Source organism: Ochotona curzoniae, unplaced genomic scaffold (assembly GCF_017591425.1).
Source record: "Ochotona curzoniae isolate NIBS_2020 unplaced genomic scaffold, NIBS_Ocur_1.0 contig_514, whole genome shotgun sequence".
Taxonomy (NCBI): domain Eukaryota; kingdom Metazoa; phylum Chordata; class Mammalia; order Lagomorpha; family Ochotonidae; genus Ochotona; species Ochotona curzoniae.
Genome location: NW_024466452.1, coordinates 114,581 through 137,004, shown reverse-complemented (window position 1 = coordinate 137,004; position 22,424 = coordinate 114,581). Strand labels below are relative to the sequence as shown.

Below are 22,424 nucleotides of genomic sequence, written 5' to 3'. Positions count from 1 at the left end.
TATTTAAAATTTGTTGAATATAAAATCAGAAACAATTTATGAAATAAATGAATGCCTCATGGAATGTTAATGCCTTCACAATCTCTATCCTTGACCAATTGATCATGCATTTTTACCCCAATAATTCTAAACAAATGCTATGCAAACATTTAAACAAGAACTGTGAATCAATTGATTTTAAACTGTCTAGCATTGGAATGCAAACTAAAGAATTAACAAAGCTCAGAAGCTCATGCTGTTATAAATAGAAAGCTAAACAAATAAATACAGACAGCACAAATGTTAACCACAATTAGTGTCCATACTCCGCCCTCTAACAGCTGTATGTAAAACTATCCACTTCCTCCTGTGAAGGAGAACACCACTTGCGGGATTACTTCCCAAGGATGGAGCAAGCTGGTTGTTTCCCTGAGTGTTGAGAAAACTGCAACCCATCTGAATGAACGCTATTCTGGGTCAGGGTCTGAGGGTTGTGGCCAGCTTAGAAGTGTAAGTGTAGTTCAGACTTCCCAGGAGGAGATGGAAGAGGGCAGGAGGCGGAAGGGGCCGGTTCTTCAGCTGGGGCACCCCACAACTCGCAAGGTCTTCTCAAATGACTGGTATAGGTTCTGCCATGTGATTGGTCCTACCAAGCTAATGCATAGTGAAATCAACTCCACAAAGACAGAACTACAGAAATAAGGTGTCCAGGAATCCAAGACCAGGAGTCCAGAATGTGACAGCCCAGCTGGCGCTCCTCTGGTTTTCCTGCCTTTCCCTTCTGGAGCCTGAGGGTCCTGCAGCACCCCAGAGACAGACATGGGGGGGGGAGGGACGCCTCTGTCTGGGAACCTATGGGCAGAGAAGCCAAACCTGCTCACTAAGCTTCCCTTCCAGTCTGTTCAGTGAAGCCTCCCTCACAATGAGCATCCTCCCACCTGAGACCCCTGCAGGGTGCCCATACATGCCTAGTTAAAAGGGAAGGTAAAAACAATTCCCTGAGCTGGCCAGGTGGTTAAGGTGATAGACTACTAATTCATTGTGCTCTGCACACGTGGGTGTGAATGCCCTCCTCTTTGCTGGTTTCCTGGTTTTAAATTGTAGTTTGTGGATGGCTTCCCCTGGAGGCTGCAGGGCAGGTTGAGCTCAGCGTCCCTTCTGACCTTCCTTCTCCTGACCTGGCTACTTTCCCAGGAGCTACTTTCATTATCTCTCCCTTTCTCCTTTCAGTAACCCAGACTGTCCTCACACTTACTGCACTACATTGAAAAACACCAGAGATCATGCCCTGTAGCCCTTCCAATTTTGCTCCAACTAACACATTGTTCCTTTGATACTTGCCATACTCCTTCATTGGGCTGTTTTCAACACTTTCATATATATTATCTACATAGAACCCTGAAGAAGGGCTCTGAGTTGAAGAGATGAGAAGTGCACAAAGACACTGGAAAGGGAGATGGATGGTTAGAGTAATCCAAGCTGTATCCTTTGTTTACCTGAATAACTATTTTGCAAAATACATTGTGTCTTTTTCAGCCAAACCTGTTTGAAATGAAATTAATTTTATTTTTTTTTTAAATTAACTTTTTGTTTTACACAACTGAGCTGAATACACACTCATGTGAGCCTCTAATTAGGGTGGAAAGGGTCAGGTATGAAGGAAAGTGAGTGAGATAAATGTTTTTGGAAACCTCACAGTCAGGATCCCAACCATTTACCCTTTGTTCCTTGCTAACTGCAGTATTTTTTGTTTTTGTGGTTTTTGCTTTGCTTACTTTATTGGGGGCTGTATGAACTCCAGGAATGACAACATACATGACATTTGACAGGTCACATGGATAGAGCATTCCTCAGGACGGAGAACCCTGGTGTGCTTTTTAGTTAGGAATTGCTCATTAACCCACAGGCCACTAGTTTGTACTATTTGAATGTTGCTCACTTCAAATCCACCAATAGAAACCTGTCAACTTGCTCTTTTTAAACGTTCACAGTTAAATTGATCAATCATGACTGTGGAAATGTGTTTTATTGACCTAAACGTTCAAAAATCTTGTACTAACCAACCTTGTGGCTGCTGTGCTCAGTGATGACTGGGAGACCAAACAAGCCTGAATAAACTGCCCAGATGCATTTGCATCAACTTCAGACTACTGATGATTTGTGGGGATCTCAAAATCTGGGTACAACATTTTAGTTTTTATTTCTACAGTTTTTCAGAGTAAGAGGAAGAGGGGCTGCTCCTTGCTGTCAAACTAGATCAACACCCAGAGATGGAAACATCCATTTGATCATTCCTCAAATACTGCTGGTGTGGGGAAGACTGTTCCAAGGGTGTTACTTGAGTGATTTTAATGGTTCTGAGAAGTTGTTGGTTCATTCAAACAGGGTTGAGAAAGTCTTTCCAAGGATTGTTGGTTGACAAAGTCCACCTTACTGCCTCCACAAACTCAGAAACCTTTGCAAAGCTTGGCTGGGAGAGTGGTCCAACCTGTTCTTTCCATCCTCAAAGAAGGTACATCACATCCTCTTCTGGCCTAGAAGGCATGGTGTTACCTGCAACAGTACCAGCAAGTGAGTATTCCCTGTACTGATGCAGAACTGCAAAACTGGATCAAATATTCATATATTTTTCCCCTGTGGCCAAGATTTGAGTTCAGAAGACCCCCAGGAAATCTCATCTGGGGTGATCTCAGATTTTACTCTTTTTCTAAAAAAAATATTTATTTTATTTTTATTGTAAAGTCAGATATACAGAGATGAGGAGAGACAGAGAGGAAGATCTTCCATCCAATGATTCACTTCCCAAGTGACTGCAATGGCCAGTGCTGTGCCAATCCCAAGTCAGGATCTAGGAACTTCTTTCAGGTCTCCCACATGGCTGCAGGATCCCAAGGCTTTGGGCCATCCTGGACTGCTTTCCTACAAGCAGAGAGCTGCTTTAGAAGAGGAGCTGCCAGAATTAGAACCAGCACCATATGAGATTCCAGTGTGTTCAAGGTTAGGACTTTAGCCACTAGGCCACTGCCCTTAAGCCAAGAATTGACTCTAAATATAAGCCAGACAGTACAGGATATGGCTTTATCTTTCACATGCACCAACAAATGAACAGAGGATACAACTGCTAGGTCAGTTCTGCTGCAGCCCAATACCTCATGAGAACCAATGGCTGCTGTTTTCCAGTCCAGCCAGCCTCCACAGTTCCAGTACTCACACATACCAATGGGATGCTGTGTGCTAGTTGGGGCCACCCCAATAACTCCAAGCCCTGGTTTTTAAACATACCAGCCTCTGCTACAGCTTAGTGTGGGCCAACCTGCATCCCATCCAGTTCTTGTAAATACCCACATGTGCTGCAGTTCAACTCAGCTTGCTCTGCCCCCAGACTGGGCTCTCGTGTATGCTCACCACTGCAGCTGCCTTGTCCAGCCTTTCCAAAATACTGCCCTGGTTCTAGTGCTCACCAGAAATAGACACATTCTAGCAACAGAGTGTCCAGTTTCCCTATCAGGAATGCTGTCAGCAGATCTTGTGTCTGACAATGCGTATCGCCTTCAAAACATGCATGACTCTAGTCCAGCTGAGTAACACCCATTCTGTGCTCCAGAGTGTCTGTCAGTACAGTACAACCTGACCCAACCCAGATTAAACCACTCCAGCTCTAGCTCTCACAACCACAATTGAAAGCAGTAGTACAGCAGGGAAGTCCTGGAGGTTCCCCTTACTAGGTATACACTCAGCCCTATATCTTGCACATGCTAACAGGTACTGTAGCCCAATTTGAGATAGCATTCACTAGCAGGTGCTGCAGCCTGGCTCAGCCAGCCTGCCCTCCAGTACAGCTCTCATGAGTAGGTTTAGCAGCCTAGCTCAGCCAAGCCTGCCTCAGTCCTTATGTGAACTGGCAGGTGTTACACTCCTACTTGGCCCAGCCTGAACACTCTCCTAGCTCTCACTCATGCCAGTGTGTTCTACATGCTGGCTCAGCATGAACCATCTCCATCCCAGCCCACACATATGCCAATAAGTGTTACCACCCAATGTGTCTCCAGCTCTCATGCTCACCCACAGAGGATTTCCTTAAATTCTATCATTCCTGCCCCATCAATGGATCTCATGTGTGATGAAGGGTCTGCTATCCAAAGTAACATGACCAGCCTCCAGTCCTAGCATTTACTGGTGTGTAATGAGGTCTAACCCAACTCTCACCTACCCGTTCCAACTTATACCAATCTGGCTCTCCCACAGACCCTCCCACAGCCATGGCCTAGCAGGCCTGTTGCTATTCTGGGTCTCACAATCACCAGTGGGTTCTGGAGCTTTGCCCAGTCTGGCCTGCCGCAGACCCAGCCCACACTCATGCCAATGATTGCTGCAGTTTTGCTCTTGCTATAGCCCTGGCTCTTGCATTCACCAGTGGGAGATACAGTACAATAGGTCAGTCACTAGAATTCTCCTACCAAGCCTGTTTCCTGCCCTTGGTCTTGTACATTGCATATTGACATGTGCTTTGTCCCGGACTAGCATGTACTATCCACAGTTTCTTCTCTTGCTGGCAGTTGTTGTAGCCTATCCTGGTCAGACATGGGCTACAATCTGTCCTGTCTGATGCATGGATTTGGTGCTATGGCCTGGCCCAACTGGCTTAGCCCTATACTTGGCCCACACAAATGCTGAAGGGTGCTACAGCCTTGCTCTGGCCAGCCCAAGGAAGCAGGCTACACTAGTTGCTGGGGGGGAGGCTATTAGAGAGCATATGGAGGGTTTCAAACAGATGGTATAAATTTCAGCCAATGTTGAATGAGTTCTGGAGAATTAATGTGCAACAGAACAATAATATTCTCTTTGTTTTGTACATCTGAACTTTTAGGAAGGCGGATTTTAACTGTTCTCACCAAAAACAAAAAATAGCAGGGTAATTCTGAAGTGATAGAGAAATTATCAAGCTTGATTGTGGTAGTCACTTCAAACTATATACACATATCAAAGCATTATTGCTTAAGCATATGCAACATATTATGTCAACTGTACCTCCATAATAAGTTTCATTGCAGCAATGTAAAACACTGAAAGTAAGACAGAAGCGTGTAAAGACACCCACATGTCCACCCCATGTACTGCACAGTGCTTGCATTGTGTGACCCGACTCACTGATTTCCTCTCTGTTCTCTCCAGTTTCTCTCTTAGGGCAGGTGTCCTTTCTTCAGGAATGTGACCACAGCGGTGCCTCTCACAGATCTCCAGGGCAGTTGCAACCCACAAGCCATAGACCTGTCTGCATTCACCCCTAGTCTAGTTATTTATGGTGAAGAAAAATGGGAGCTGCATCAAGGCGGGGAGGTGCTGATGCAGAGTTCATACTGAACCCTTGAGCACAGTAGCAACAACTTGCAGTTGGCAGTAAGAGAAGAGGAGGTCAGTTACAGATGCCTCTGTTCAAAGAAAGTGGCTTTTGTCAGTTCCTATGCCATGGACCCCAACAGGGGGCAGAAGGACTCTGTGCCTGGTGATATCCAGGAAGGGGATGAGGTCCCTGACTCATGGTTTGGACCTGGCCATTGTCTCATTGTTGTGGCAAATTAGGAAATAAACAGTGGTTGGACTTGATCTGTCTCTCTTTTTCTCTCGGTCTCTTTGCTTTCCAAATAAATGTACAATCAAAATTTTTTGAAAAAAATAATTCAGATATCATCCTCTCGCTGTGCATTTCCCTTAACCTGGGGTACTCTTCCCCATTTGCCTGCTCTAGGAAAGAGTAATATGCTCCCCTTAAGAAGAAGACTAACCTAACAAGTGCTCAGAGTGTGGAGTTTTAAGTATTCATACAGTTTAACAGAATGGTTATATTCTTAGTCCACCATTTTCTACTTGCTTGCTGGAGGGCTTCCACACAAAAAATCCTATCAGCCAACATTTATTTGTCCTGAAGGACACAGGGTCCACACAGCAACACTAAATGACCTTGTTTTTGCCCATGATATTTCTCTGTGGTGGCATCTCTGCCATACTGACAAGACCTCATTGTTGACAGTTTTCTGGCTCCCAGACTCAGCAGACAGCTCAGCTCAGCTCACGTTTCAGTAAGTAGCTGTTTCTCCAGATTAAACCTAACAGTGTTTATGGAACACATTCAGAACTGTCCTCTGGGCACTAGTGTGTCCTTGCTGTGACGATGCCAGTTATGGCTTTGTAATGGACATAAGCAGAATGGATATGTATTATTTTAGAAAGATAAGAATGTGTCAGGTGTTCACCATCCTTTTGTAGAAAATTATAGATTACAGAATTTTCATTAATATCTCCTAAATGTATATGTCTCTACTTATATTTTCTCTGATTTATAATTTCAGAATTATAATGTTACATTAGCACTTTAACATAATTTCATGATGCCTGGCACAATGGCTCAGTTTCTAAATCCTCACCTTACAGGTAGCAGAATGCCATAAGATCAATGGTTCCTGTCCGGGTTTCTCTACTTCCCATCCAGGTGCCTGTGTCCTGGAAAAGAAGCAGAGGATGGCCCAAAACCTTTGGACCCTGCGGCCATGTGGGAGGCCTGGAGGAGGCTCTGGGCTATGATAATCTCAGCTTCAGACACTGCAGTCACTTGGGGAATGAAGCAGCGGATGGATCATTCTGTCTCTCCTTCTCTCTGTAAATCTGCCTTTCCATCAAAAAAATACATTCTTAAATAAAATGATAACTTCATGATTACTTTTTTCATTAGAATGAATTCCAGTAGGAATGTTCAATCTAAATAGCTATGCTTAATGCTTACTTAAAGTAACTTGCCATAATCTGTGACTGGAATTCTATCCCCTCCATATTCTTCTGCAGGCAATATTTTTAAAATAAATTATTTTTTTTTCTTTTTAAAATTCATTTCTGATATTTTCCATAATGTATTTTTATAGGTATATGTACTCCACTCTTTCTCTCCCCCTTTTTCCCTCTCTGTGTACCCCTCACTATTTCCCCCATAATATTATAGTAATTTGTTTCATTAGTAGCAGTTACAAGATTAACAGTCTGCTATTTAAGTTCATCATGGCATTGTAGGTATAGACAGATAACAATTTTGCCATTCATATCCCTTCATTTGAACATGTAATTCAAGCATTAGAATATTTACATTTCTGCCTTTTTTTAATCAATAAAAGAATATGTTCTAGGAGCAGTGCTCATGACTAACGCCTCAGCCTAGAGGGATCTTGCAGGGTCTGAGGGAGGGTCTGCAGCTCCCAGGGATCCTCTGTGCCAAGGCAGCAGAGCTTCCTTCACACTCGCCCTCACTTTGGACATGAGAGCTGTTTACACCACACTCAAGTACAAGCTGTGTGATGTCAAACAGAGCTTGTGGTTTTGCCACTATGTCTTTTGCATGAATTCTGAAGGGAAGGTACCCTCTGTTAACTGGCAGACGTGTGCTTCCTCACTTCCGTTACAGTGAAAAACACTCTAGAATCAGAGACAGTTTCACTACAGACAAGGGATTAAAAGGTTGTCTCTAACAGCAGGAGGAAACGTCCAACACCCTGTTTCAATTACACAGGAGTGCACGAGCCAGGGTGTCTCCTTGGGATTGGATTTTATTAATTCTCTAGTTTTTGCAGATTTAAATTTACTTTTTTGGTAATACAATATTTAGATTTTATAGTTTCTCTGTCAGTTTTGGAAACTCTGTTTTTAGATAATCCACATAATCTATACTTTAAGACATTTTAAAATATGTGTATATACTTTTCTAAAGATTTCTTTATTTTTATTAGAAAGTCAGATTTATAGAGAAGGATAGAAATAAAGATTTCCCATCCAATGGTTCATTCTCCAAGTTGCTGCAACAGTGATCCAAAGCCAGAAGCCAGAAGTTTCCTCCAGGTCTCCCACACAGGTGTGGGGCCCCAAGGACTTGGAACCGCTTTCCTAGGCTACAAGCAGACAGCTGTATGGGAAGTGGAGCATCTGGGACACGAACTGGCACCCATGTAGGATCTTGGCTCATGCAAGTCAAAGGACTTCAGCCACTAGACTACTGTGCTATGCCTGCATATATATATATATTATTTATTTATTTATTTATTTATTTGTTTGTTTCAGATTTACTTATTTGCTTTTTGAAAGAGTTGTTAAGAGAGAAAAAAAAAAAAAAGGAAAGAGATTTTCCATCTACTTGTTCACATCCCAGATGCTAGCAAGTGTCAGGACTAATTCAGATGCCATCCAGGAAGGAACTTCAACCAGGTCTTCTGTGGGTGGCAGGGACCAAAAATCTTGGACCATCTTCCACTGTTTTCTCAGACCATTAGCAGGGATATCTTTTCAAAGACCGTTCTTATACATGGTATGATTGTGTAAATAAAAATCGTTAAATATTTCAACATATCATTTGTGTTGAAGCTTCAAAAAGAATCTCAGTTGCTATTTGCTTAAAATTTCTGGGCCCGGCGCTATGGCACAGTGGGTAAAGTCCTCGCCTTGCATGCCCAGGATCCCATATGGGCACCAGTTCTAATCCTGGCGGCCCTGTTTCCCATCCAGTTCCTTGTCTGTGGCCCGGGAAAGCAGTCGAGGATGGCCTAAAGCTTTGGTACTCTGCACCCATGTGGGATACAAGGAAGAGGCTCCTGGCTCTGGATCGGCCTAGCATTGGCCCTTGGGCTCACTTGGGGAGTGAATCATTGGACGGAAGATCTTCCTCTCTGTCGCTTCTCTCTGTATATCCGCCTTTCCTTAAAAATAAAAAAAAAAATAACTTAAAAAAAATTCCTCCTACCACCCCGAAATTATACCTAGGGAAATGTTACATTACTGGAAGAAAAGGAACTAACTCTGACCTGTTCAATGCCAAATCTGTGTAAAATACACCACTATAGCTTCAAGGTTTTCTATTCTTTTTTTTAAAGATGTATGGGGAATTCTTGTGCATTGGAAATGCGGGATTCTAGGGTGTGATACCTGCCATCCCAGCCCCCTGGTATAAAATCTGGTCACAAATGGAGTTACTTTGTTTCAGCCTGCATAAGCTTACTAATCTTGTCTTGATGCTTCTGTACAAAAATGCTTTGCATGTTTTCTGCTTTTTTGGGTCAGAACACTTGACTAACATGTCTGGCTAACAAACTTTAGCTCCAGGAATCAATATTGTGTGATATATTCACCAGTTGTTCCCATGACTACCTCCTGTGGCTGCTCAATCCCACACAGTGTCCCCATGGTGGCCTCCTGTGATTGCTATAGCCTAACGATTGTCCACTCATTGTTCCCATGGCAATTTCCTATGCCTGCTCAAGCCTGGTCATTGTCTATTGGCAGCCTCCTGGGTTGCTATAGCCTATATATTGCCCACGCATTGTCCCCAAGGCAGCCTCCTGTGAATGCCCAACCACCTGGTTCCCATGGGCATATAACTCTCCATCTATAAAAACCCATCTAACTCTCATTCTCTGAAGGAAAGGCCAGCTGACCCACACCTTGGTTGTTTTACCTGCCTCCTCAATAAACTCATATGCTTAACAGACTTATCTGGGTTGTATGTCTTGGCGAGAGGCTCAGGTAGGATACAATAAAGGTACATCACCTGCTGCACACTGCAGCAGAGTTGGCAGGTATGGGGGAAGGGGAAGATAGTGTTGCTGCTGATTGTCTATGGAAGAAGGTCTGGGGTCACCAAAGCCACATTTGACAGGTGAGGAGTAACTTATGGCAGCTTCCATGCATCAGGTCATTGCACTTGCTAGTAAGCAAGGGAGCTGAGATAGGGTGATCTGGAAGCTGGAAACCAGAGGGCATGTCTGGGTAAAGCTGGGACACCCACCCACATGGCAGACCTTGGCTGGGCTAAGTATCATTACCTGTCACTCACCAGTGCAATAAGAAAGCTGGGGCTGGGAGGCATGCCTGCCTACACTGGGCTAGAGAACCTGCCCAGAAGTGATGGTGCAGTGGATGAACCACATCTGGCTGGCCTGAAGCACCCATTGTGATAGCCAGGGAACCAGGTCTGGAGACGGATTCTGAAGAGGCATATTCTGGTCTCACCCACGTGGGACTGCAGTACGTACCTACCTGCTTGCACGAGAGCTGGAGGTGGTGATGTGCTGAGACAATCAGGACAGCAGAACTCATCGACGTTAATCGGAGCCTGGGCCTGGTGGAGGCTAGGTTTGGCCAGGCTCTAGAACCTCCCTCCTTTTCCCAGCACATGCAAAAGCTGGGACAGAGCAGATCATGCCAAACAGAGCTGCAGTATTCGCTGACATGCACAAGAGCCAGGGTTGGGAGCAGGCCTGGTAGGGGAACTTTGGGAACTCTCCTGCTAGGTTGTTGCTTCCACTTGTGAATGTGACAACTGATATTGGGGATAGGCAGATCTGGCCAGAACTATAGCACTTGATGGTTGCTGTGGGGCTGGGTCTGTAGGTGAGTCAGGCCAGTTTTGGGCCTCAGCATAAACATACACAGAAAACTGAGGAAAGATGGGCTTGTTGGGGGTAGTTGGGAGTCATCTTGGTGCAGCTGAGGCACCCACTGGGTGTATGCATGAAGACTAGGACTATGGTTGAATGGGTTAGGCTGGGCTAGGCCGCAGCACCTATCATTTCACATGAGATGGGACAGGGGCAGAACTGATCAGGCAGCTACATCCACTTATATGCATGCTGGTTGGTACAGCTGGTGCACCCTGCACTAGCTGGAACACATGAGTCAGGTCTAAGGTCACCTGAGGCCATGTTTCTTGGAGGGACTCCCCAGCTAGATTCCTGGACTCAAATCCAAGCCACAGGGAAAAATCACAATATATATTGTCCAGCAATGGAGTGCACATGTCAAGGTTTTGCCTGCTCAATTGCTTATGCCTGTGCAGTAGACATCATACCCAGATGCCTTAGCAGTCATGACAGGCAGTTTTTCTAAGCCAGCAGGACACACTAACTGCCTGTTCAGAAGATGTAGACCATTCTCCTGGCCAAGATTTGCAGCAAATGTCTTGGTCTGTAAATGCACTAAGCCAATAGATCTTGGAAAGATTTTATCAACTCTAGAGCAATGATTCTGACAATATCTCAGAAGTATCAATACACTCAGGTAACACCCTCAAAGCATTCTCTACACATCGGAGTTTCTGAACTGTCATAAAAGATCATTCCATATTCTCAGGTACTGATGCAATTTCACAGCCAAAAGAGGCTTCCTCTCTTTTCCTCCTCTCCAGCAGACACAGAAGTAAAAAAACAAAAGAATTGAAAGAGTTGTTCCATCTTCCATCCTTTATACCTTGACGTTCCCTACCCTAATTTGAGATCCACATGGACATGCATCCCTTTCAAACATGTAAATACTTCTAAAAACAAGATTAAAAAATAAAAAGGAATGACTCATGGAAAATTTTGTACACATAAAATAAAGTTTCATTCACCCTTGAGCTCACGCATGGCCACACATATGGTGTCTCTAAGAAATATGCAAATCATCTTTTCTGCTTTTCTGTATACACAGCAGCACATTTATAAATGATTTTGTGATTTGATCTGTAAAGGTTTCCTCCCAGGGGAGCTTGTGCATGTTGGTACATGGAAACGTTTCATTCCCCCAAAGCCACAGAGCACTCCACTCTATGATGCAGCCGGATGCACTGGACCCTGTCTCATTCTCATGGGTGTGTGTGCTGCTTCTAGTTATTGTTAACAAATACACTGACCCTGAAGGCATGCATCTCTTCTCATGCGACAGTAGCCACAGTACATTTTTTCTAAACAAAACAAGATTTCTGAGTCAAAATATACATATATTCCTAATTTTACTGCTCACTTATTGACTATAATGATTAACTGAATGTCACATCCTTCCTGCAGTCACACTTTCATGGATGTCTGAGGTTTTCTCTCCATGATTTCCCTGATCAGATCTGATTTTGTCTTCTGCTTGCATGCAAGGACAGTAATTTTACAAAATGTTTAATTTGTGTAGCACAGAGGTTTTCATGTATTTAAAAAAATCATGAAGTGATGCCTTTTGTTACTGTAGAACTTAATATGGAAAGTAGTTTCCTGAATTCTCAGTGAATAAACCAGCATTTCAGCAGTTTCACATCCCTGATGATCAGAATAAAGGGGCTGAGGCTGGCATAACCAACTTCAACAAGTATTTCACTATTTAATGTTGTTGATTTTTGTGACAATGTGATTCCTGTGTAGAAGGACAAAATGAAATCTGTCCAATAAGACAAAAGGAAACAGGTCATGAGAATGAGAGTACTCTGAGTAGCTCTGATCTCTGGGCTGGGATATTTGGCAAACCTGGAGCTCTGGAGATAGAGGACACGCTTGTGATGTTTGTACAAATAGAGAGCCATGTACACACTGCTGCAGCCCATGAGACTCTGAAAGGTGAAGTCCCGGAGAGCCATGAGGCAGAGGAAGAGCCATCTGACCATTTGTGGAGCTGGCAGCATGTTGCAATACCCACTGTATGTTCTAACATGAGATTCATTCATGCTGTTGATTGCTGAGATGTAGTGCAGCAAGTTAGAACTTATGAGGAAGCTAAAGACCCAGAAGAGAAGGAGTTGGGGAAGAACCTGCCATGCAGTGTGTGGTTTGAGGTTTCTCCACAAGGTGTTCCTGGGACTGATGGTGATGGCCTGGACCACACTGAGGAGGCATATGGTGCAAATGGAGAGACTTCGAGCCACCCTATTGAGGTAAATCACAGTTTTACATATAATATTGCCTAGGGAGTTACTGAGGAGAAAAGCTGATAATATAACTGAGATTACTCTGGCACAAAGTGTCATAATGTTACTTAAAGCCAGGTGGATGAGAATAGCATCTGTAGGCTTTTTCCCAGGAGCTATGACAATCTTGTGCACATGTTTCACGAGCAGAAAGAAATTCCCTCCAAGGCCAGGTCCAGTAACAAAAAGGAAGATCACTCTCTGGATGAAGCTGCTGCGGATCATCTTGCACCTTCGTGGACCAGAGCAGGAAAAGCCTTTGGGGAAAGACAAATGAGCAAAGGTCACATGCTTCTCAGGTTTCATAAAATAGGAAAAAAGAGAAGAACAGCAAGAACACTGCAGTTGCCATGTGCACATGGTTGAACTATTATCTTTCTCTTAATCACCTCTGCTCTGTGTGTCATTATTGCTTTTTCCCTCCTGATTTGTAGAAGTTGGTTACCCTGAAATCCACATGCCTAGACATTCTTGATTCCACCAACATCACCTTCCGTGTAGCTGCACATTCACATAGGTGCCAATCCTGCTTCTCTTCACACATTTCCGGAGGCATGGTCATCCCATGCCCTGTAAATTGCATGCCATCTCTTCCACTGTCATATCCATTCGGCTCTGCCCTGCTTTCAGTATGGTGAGTCCTCTATTCGGAGTGTTTAGTGATGTCTGCTTGCTCCCAGAGTGTGCTGAGTGTAGTCTGCAGGTGCTTCATGGGTCACACGTTCTCTGCAGAGCTGTCCAAAGAAAATACCCCATTACCCTCTAATGGAAAACTAACTCTCTCTCTCTCTCTCTCTCTCTCTCTCTCTCTCTCTCTCTCTCTCTCTTTCGTCCTTGCCAGATATCCTGAGTCAATTATTTCTGACGTTGAAAACCACGTTGCCCTCTGCCTGCTATCTGGGTTACTGGAGGAAATGGATACATTTCTAAGCTGGAACTGCATGTCAGAACCACCTGTATATACAGTTCTTGGCCTGTAACACCCTCTATATTCATGCCAATCCTATTCTCATATTCAGAATCTGTTCAAGACCACCTAGACAGTACCTATAGCCTGTTGGTGCTCTCTCTGAACATTGTCTCATCTTGTCACCTTCTCACTCAGAAATGCTATCTTAATGCTATGCTATGATTGATGAAATACTTTCATTCTCACTCCAGGTTTTTCCATCTATTTGTTGCCATAGTGAGATTCAAAACAGAAATCAGTTTATTTGAACTTATATCTCCCCATTAGTTCAAGCACATTTCTACTGTTTTCATCTTAAATTGTCATCTGCAGTCTCCTTACTTTCATATGTAATGTGCTTTGCACTACTAAAGGGCACTGAATACTTTCAATGAATTATATATAAGCATTCACCTCATCATGGGGCATGGGCATATTTTTTACCAAGCTTCTCTCACCTGTTGCCACGGACTTTTTTGACAACTAACACCTGTCTGTCACCAAGTTAGCCATTCTATTCCTCTTGCGTAAGAAACTCACTGAGCCTACTGGATTGTGCCATTGCTGCATCTTTTTCACTGTTCTTCTACCACTTGAACTTCTAAGAGGTCTCATTTTACATCTATGGTCTAAGTGAACTGCTTCTGTGATGGCAAAAATGATATTTGATGTAAGTTGATCAACTGATAATCAAGTGAGTGTGAGCTGCTCTCTGTGCATGCACAGGTGAATGACAGAGATGCAGTCCAAGGCCATCAGGGAAGCAGCTATTTGAGGAGACTCCCTTTCTCTCTGAAGCCAAGAACTCCATGTCCTAGAAAACTCATGACCATCACAGTTAAAGGTACATTTGTTAGGAACCCCAGTGTCTCTTCCTACTACAGATGGGCTGGAATTTGGTGGTGCCTTTCACATCACCAGCTGAAGTCATTGGCACAACCACAGATACACAGCATCCTAAACTTTACTCTCTTTACATGGATCTGCTTATAAGTGTTTGTTGAATTCCAAAACCTCTAACAGCTGGTGCATGCAAAAGCAAAGGCTTCATGAGTTTCTAAAAGGGAAAGGGAAAAATTAATGAAAGCTTAAGGTTAGAGTTGCCTAACTGCAGTACCAGGGGAAAGAACAGAAGTGGGTCACTTTGCCCCACTGGGTACCCATGACTAGTGGATGGCAGCTCCTGCGCTGGGATCTCTTAAATCCCTAACTCTCTCAGCTTGCTGCTCAAGATAAAGAGCTGACATACACATGTGCAATGATTCTTTTGGATGTGTACTTCAACACAGGGAATTGCTTATTGCTTTAAAATGCACTGTTTTTGTTTCAAACATCGGATTATGACATTGTCTCTGTTTAAACCCAATCTTTCCTTTAAAAAATTGAAGATATAGCAAGTTAAGCCACTGTCAGGAATGGTGATGTACCATATAGGCACCAGTTTGAGTCTGACATGCTCCACTTCCTATTCATCTGACTACAATTGCCTGGGACAAAGTTAGGAGGTGATGGAAGAACTTGGACTTCTGCACTTATTGGAAGACCTGCAGGAGCTACTGGCTTTGGCTTAGCCCAGATCTGGCTCTGGTTACCACTCGGAGAGAAAAGGGATTCTCTCTCTCTCTGTATGTATGTGTTTCTGTGACTCTGCTGTTGAATAAAATAAACAAATCATAAAATGAAAAGTTATCATTTGGGGGATATTTCCTTTAACTTCAGTGGAATATAATTGTGAATGTATATATCTTTGGTTTTTGTTATGGGCAGAGAGAGGAAGAGAAAAATAGAGAGAGACAGAGAGAGAGAGATTTCCCATCTGCACTCTACAAATGCCTGCAACATCTCAGGGTGGCCTGTGACCTAGATATCCAATCTGGATCTCTCCATGTCTGTGGCAGGAACTCAACTCTTAACTACTCCCTCCTGCCTGTTGGAGTGCAGCATCCTCATCGCTGCATCAACTGGCAGCTACTAGGTTTATCCTTTTATCTGTCTACTGGTTCTTTGTACTGGTGGTCAAGTATTGCAGAGATTTGTGACTACTTCATGTAGCAGAATCTCAAAACGGAAGGAAATACCATAGGTAATGTGCATGTTAATTAGCCAGATTTCGTCATTCCACATGATGTCCAGACTTCCAAACATCACATTGTTCCTGGTTAAACCATTTGATCTTTTCTCCCAGTTTAAGGCATTTAAGACAGGAAAATATATAATATGTAATCAAAATCTCATCATTAAAAAGTATACGGGCACAAAGATAGGTGCCAATTTTCTGATTTCCTTTTGAGCAGACTCAGTTTTACGGTTCTTGGATCCTATGAGCTTACAATCTAATTTCAACTTTTCAGTGTTCAAAGGACTTTGGTGTATAGGTTTTTACGAGTAGAAGTAGTTATGGTAAGTTTTTTTTTTTTTTTTTGATCTTGTCACAGGGAGGAGTGAAGAGGATATCTTGTCATAATTCCAAGTGTAGGAGTGATCTCTCAGCAAGCATGCAAGAGCCATGTTGCACAATACGCTTGTCAGGCCATTTGCACCAGAGGAAACAGATGTATCTAGAAGGAAATGCACTCACCATGCTAAGGGTCCACACTGTGACACTGTAGTGCAGCAGGGACCTTGGGGTCCACTGTGCTGAATGCATCCCTTGTGAGGGCCCAATGCCTATATCCTGTTCAGGCTTCAAAAGTGGCCTTGGGCCCGGCAGCATGGCCTAGCTGCTAAGGTCTACACCTGGAACGTGCCAGGATTCCATATGAGTGCTGGTTATAATCCTGGCAGCTCCACTTCCCATTGAGCTCCCTGCTTTTGGTCTGGGAAAGCAGTTGAGGATGGCCCAATGCTTTGGGACCCTGCACCTGTGTGGGAGACCTGCAGGAAGTTCCTGGATTCTGGATTCGGATCTGCACATCACTAGCCATTGCACTCACTTGGGGTGTGAATCTTGGGATGAAGATCTTCCTCTCTGTGTATTTAACTTTGTAATAAAAATAATAAATCTTTTTAAAAAATGTCATCTTGCTGAGTGAGAGGGAAGGCCTGCCTGGAGGGAACTGCAACTGCAAGCACCCAGCATGCACATCAGAGAAGACCTTGCAAACTGCCTGAGAGACTCAGCTATGCCTAACAGCGTCCTGTTATTGGAAACTCACAGCGTCAGCTGTGCCTAACAGCGTCCTGTCTTTCCACCTGCAGGGAGGCAAGGGCGGAGGAAACCAGGCCCCATGCCTCACTTGGGTTAAACTCGCAGGCTCTGTCTGTAACAGCAGAACATGTGCTTCTGAGCTGAAGGGCTCTTGGTTTAAACTGTCTGATGGCCATTAGACCATTCAGCTTTTAAGGTATTAGTCAAGCATCTGCTTCAGTCAAAAATCAAGCAAACATATTTGACAATACAAATAAGCTTTTCTTCATAAATACAAGCACAAAATTTGTCATTTCAAATGCAGCAATGTTTCCAAGGATTTTCCTCCTGGTAAGGCTGAGAGCCCAGTCCTCTTGGGTTCCTGAGAAAGTAACTAATGTCAGTGATGTCAGTGCAGCACCCTTGGCTGAGCCTGGTTTTGCAGAATTGGTCTGGCTGGTGCCTGTTCCTTCATCTGAGGCCCTGTGCTTCCTCCCCTTGGGCTCTGCTCCTGCATCTTTAGATGAGCAAAACATGTGCCAAAGCTGCATCTTCTATAATATCTTCTTCATCAAAATGTCCATAAATGCTTTAAAATTGGAAACTCACAGCAATAACATCTGGATGGTGTAACAGTGCAGAGTGTTAGAAAACAGGATTACAATGAGCCACTCTAAATATCAGCGCCTAGCCTCGCCAATGTCTGTCTGCACATTGCCTCTGTAAGACCCAACATTGTTAAAATCGGGAAGTGTTTTGTTCTGGATCAGTCTGCAGTGAGGAGCAAGGGCATGAGTTCAAGGTGTTTTTGTCTGTATTTCATGACATCTAAGAATTGTACTGTGTTTTCAGTATGTAGTTTAAAGGAATGATAAAGAAAAAAAAAATGAATGTCAAAAATCCTAGGATACCAAATAAAGTTAAAAGGATCCCATGCTGAAACAACAGAAGGCCACTAGGACACGCAAAATAAAAGACAAATAAAATAAAAATAAAACCACAACAAAAGTCCCTGAGCTGCAAAGTGCACAAAAGCCGGGAGTGTGTGGGAGCGGGAACCCCCACACAGGCTGAGAGCCTGCTGCTGCCTGATGCGCCCGGCTTCCCTCACATCTGGGAATTGGAGAAGCCTTAGGCTGTGGTGATCAATGGCGCTAGTTCACAAAGTCTCCCTCCAGGGCCACAGAAGCAGTTGTTGCTGGATGCATTGGGAAGTGATAGCCACCCTCTCCCTGGCTGCTCTCAACTTCCTCTTCCAAGAGGACAGGAAAATCTGAGATGCTGCCCTCTCCCGACCTGGTCCTGAATAGACCTGTCTGGAACAACGTCTCTTCCAAAGCCAAGGCAGCTACCCCTGCACACACACATACTCAGTCTCACTCACCTGAGCAGTCTGCAAGACTGTGGCAGGATCTGTGGCAGAGACACACAGCCAGGTCAGTTTATCCTTGCCTGAGTCCCAGCACTCAGGGACATGCTGTCACTGCTGTCAACATGTTAATGTGATGAGTTTGGCTCCTTCTACATGCTGTGGTTCCCTGGGGCCTGCTCTGCCCTCTCCCTGCTCTGGTCTTGATTGTCAAGTCCAGAAACATCATGATCCTAATTACACTGAATCTGCACTAATGAGCAGAAGGTAGCATGATGATGAGCAGATCTCAGAGGGTCCAGGCCCCTTGGACTTGATTGTGATCTCATCCTTCCCACTACAACCAAAGCTCAGGAGCTTTTCCTAATAGGCTATGTTAAAGGTACCTTAAAATATACTTTGTAAACACTTAAAAGGTGCTCAACTTTTATATACATGGCCACTGAGTGTAGAATCAGTGGCTGTCTTGTGGAGTCATGTTAATGAAGTTAGGGCACCTCAAGCAGTGAGGCTGTTTCTTGACCTATATACTGGCAGCATGCAGAGAATCCAGGATTCAAATCTCTAGTTGTCTGCCCTTCTCAGTGTGCTTACTTGTTTATTTATCTTTCCAAAGTTCACTGACCATGATTCATAATGCCACTGGCACTGAACATTCAAATTCTGCTATTTTGCTTGAGTCCTCAATGAGTGAGGGTGTAGCCTCATTTATTGGATTTCACATGGGTCCCAGGGCCCCCACGCTTTTTCAGAGATGACCTCTATATATCTGTGCAGAAGACAACATGGAGGAGGCAGCAGCCAGGAACACCCTAGGTTGTCCTACAGTGATGACTAGGTTGTAAGCACTGCTCTCATTCCCTCCCATTTCCTCCCTCCTCAACGGCTAACCCTGCTGCAAAGGAATGTGCTGAACTGGGTGGACACAGCTGAGACCTCACTTCAGTAGACATCGTTCCCACCACAGGAGCAGCTGTACTTCTGGCAACTAAGCCTGGTAAGTAGAGGTAAACTGAGGCTGGTCCAGAGGAAATGGTCTGATGCCACTTCTGAGCTGCCCAACACTGTGGCCTTTAATGTCAGGATCTCGTTTACCACTCAGACCATCCACAACTGCTTGGGGCTGTGAATGGATGGATTGCTCCTTCACAGATTATTGGCTAATTCTTACAGTCCCTCTGTATGTTTTGAGCCACTCCAAACACCAGTGTGTGGCTGTGTCCCAACTGCATCGGCCCTGCAGTTCTCAGAATAGACACAGAACAAGGCTAAGCATCAGGACTTCTCAGGTTTGTTTATTCCATCTGATTTGATGAACATAAACATTTAATAATAGAGTATATACTACAAAGGAGATCATTTTTTTTAATTTCAATCAGTTTCCCTTATTAAAAGTTTTGTGTCATTTTTATTATTTATGTGAGGAGCAAAGTGGTACAGAGAGAAACATCTTGCACATGGTGGTTCACTCTTTAAACTGCTGCAACAAATCCAGGAGCCAGAAATACCACCTGGATCTTTCTCACAGGAGACAGGAGTACAAGAATTTGAGCCATTTTTATTGTTTTCTTTGACCCATGGGAGGGACCTGTTCAGAAGCAGAGCAGCAAGGATTTTTATTGGTGCATATAAGGGATGCTGGCATCCAGGCATCAGCTAAGATCATCATTTCCCTATTATTTCCTTTTTAATTTAAGATATATTTATTTTTATCTGAAAGGCAGATGTACATAAATGAGGAGAGACAGAGATGATGATTTTTCTCTCCAGAGGTTCACTCCCCAAGCGGCCGTAGTGGCAAGAATTGAGCTAATCCAAAACCAGGAGCCTCTTCCAGGTCTCCCTTTGCCTTGATCTGCTTATAAGTCTTTGTTGAATTCCAAAACCTCTGACTTTCAGTAAATTATTGTCTTATACATATAAGATTTCGTTTGAAGTAAAGACAAACACTAGAATTGATAGTGATCATGTCTGCACAACATTGAGGCAAATGTACAAGGCAAATGTAATGATTAAAAGGATTAATTTTTAAACTGTTTTGAAGTAATAAAAAAACACCCTTTTTTTGCTTGTGAAATAATCAGATTAAAGACATTTGCAAAAAAACTGGGTATGAACAGAACTTTTTGACTTTCATATTTATTGCATTCTTATCTGATATATTTTTATTTTTGTTGATTTATGATAATCATACTTTTTTGTACAGAAAACAGCAATTGCACTCACCTTATCCTGTCTGTCATTCTGCTTTTGAAAGAACGAAATCAAGCAAAAACCAAGTAAACAGAACATAAAACCATGTGTTAGGAATGGCACATTGAAGGCAAAAGAAGACTCTCTTTCTAGCTTCCCAAAACGTCAGAATAAGCTTAGATTGCCTATTACGAGGCTTCTTCTAGAAACCATGTCTATTTGTATAGACCTTAATGAATTAGTACTTCGTGCATTCAAGGACAGTCAGTTTCTAGAAATATATCTTAAGTGACTAGAAAAGGTAGTAGTGAAGCTGTATCCTGCACCCCTCAGTGAGCACTCCAGCATTTAGCAAGGTAGAATTCTCTGGCAATCAGGACACAGGGACTGAGACTGGCAAAACCAAATTCTGGAAATAGTTTGACATTGGATAATGTGAAAATCTGTGTCAGAGTGAACCCTATGTAGAAGGAGAAAATAAAATCTGCCCAATAAAAGAACAGGAAGCAGGTCATGAGAATGAGAGTACTCTGAGTGGCTCTGATCTCTGGGCTGGGATATTTAGCACACCTGGATCTCTGGAGGTAGAGGACACGTTTGTGATGTTTGTACAGATGTAGACCCATGTACAGACTGCTCCATCCCATGAGACTCTGAAAGGTGAGGTCTCGAAGAGCCATGAAGCAGAGGACAAGCCATTTGATTATGTGTGGAGCTGGCAGTAGGTAACAATACTCAACATGTTTTCTAACTGCAGATTTATTCATGCTGTTGACTGCTGTGGTATAGTGGAGCAAGTTAGAACTTATGAGGAAGCTAAAGACCCAGATGATGAGGAGGTAGGGAAGAACCTGCCATGCAGTGTGTGGTTTGATCTTTGTCCACAAGGTGTTCCTGGGACTGATGGTGATGGCCTGGACTACACTGAGGAGGCAGGTGGTGCAGATGGAGAGACTTCGAGCAACCCTGTTCAAGTAAAACACAGTTTTACAAATAATCTCACCTAGTAGGAAGTTACTGATATAAATGACTGTGATTATGTCTCTCACTCCTGTGGTACAGATGACGATAATATTTGAAAAAGCCAAATGGATGAGGATAAGATCTATGGATTTTTTCACTAAACCCATGACCAAAGTGTGTGCATGTCTCACAACTATGAGGAGGTTTCCCACCATTCCTGGTCCAGTGAGAGAAAGGATGATTATTCTCTGGGTGAGGTCACTCCAAGTCATCTTCTGACTTCAGGAACAGGACTAGATAAAACTTTTAAGGAAAACAAAGAAGGTAACATGGCAAATTTCAGGTGTGTGGATCTTCTCTGCTTATTCAAAAGAGCAGTAGTGATGCACATACATGTTGATATGCACGTACACATTCATACATCACTGTTCATGCTTAGAAGCTCTCTCATCTCCTACTTGATCTCCTCTTTTTGTCTTGCTTCTGTTGAAACAGGGGTGGTAAAAGTTGCAATTGAAACACAACACCTGCCTTAGTGCATGTTCCTGCCTTTCTACATGAGCCTTTTATGTGTTCCCTAGGTGGAAAATTACTTGAAGAACTTTTCCCAGAAATCTTAAAGTGATAACCCCCCTTCATCAGTTCTAACTGAACGTGGTAGGGAAACATCAAGGACTCCCCTGCCAGGATATTGTTTCCACAGCTGAGTGTGAGAACCGGAACTGTGGTTGGGCCAGCCCTGGTAGTGCTGTAGCACCTATGGCTGGCATGTGGGCTGCATCGAGGTGTGGCCTGGCTGATCCTGGCCACAACATAGGCTAGTAAACACAAAAAATAGGGTTGGGGTTGGTTTTGTGGAGCTAGTTGGGGGTGACCCCAACTGAGCCAAAGCATACACTGGCATTTGTGAGGACTGCAAAAGTAGCAGGCTGGGCAGGGCTAGGTTGTAGTACCCATTAGTTCACATGAAAGATGGGGCTGGTGCAGAACTGATCAGGCATCTGCATCCACTTGTATATGCATTGGCTAGTGCAGGTGATGGCTTGAACTTGACACTGCACTGGCTGGTGCTTACAAGTGTCAAGCCAGAGATCTCCCCACATGCCATTTC

General features: G+C 43.6%; 2 protein-coding genes across 2 annotated transcripts; both read right to left on the bottom strand.

The window, feature by feature from the left end:
* Positions 1 to 12,034: 12,034 nt before the first annotated feature.
* Positions 12,035 to 12,937, bottom strand: LOC121162101 (putative vomeronasal receptor-like protein 4). The gene has a single exon (XM_040988931.1). It carries the CDS (start codon positions 12,935 to 12,937, stop codon positions 12,035 to 12,037), a length of 903 nt encoding a protein of 300 aa, XP_040844865.1.
* Positions 12,938 to 20,679: 7,742 nt separating this feature from the next.
* Positions 20,680 to 21,624, bottom strand: LOC121162103 (putative vomeronasal receptor-like protein 4). Its single transcript, XM_040988934.1, has one exon. The coding sequence runs from the start codon at positions 21,583 to 21,585 to the stop codon at positions 20,680 to 20,682; it is 906 nt and encodes a 301-aa protein (XP_040844868.1). The 5' UTR covers positions 21,586 to 21,624.
* Between the last annotated feature and the right edge of the window lie 800 nt (positions 21,625 to 22,424).

Coding starts and splice junctions, on each gene's coding strand:
- LOC121162101 (XM_040988931.1), bottom strand. CDS start 12,937: ATGATCCGCAGCAGCTTCATCCAGAGAGTGATCTTCCTTTTTGTTACT.
- LOC121162103 (XM_040988934.1), bottom strand. CDS start 21,585: ATGACTTGGAGTGACCTCACCCAGAGAATAATCATCCTTTCTCTCACT.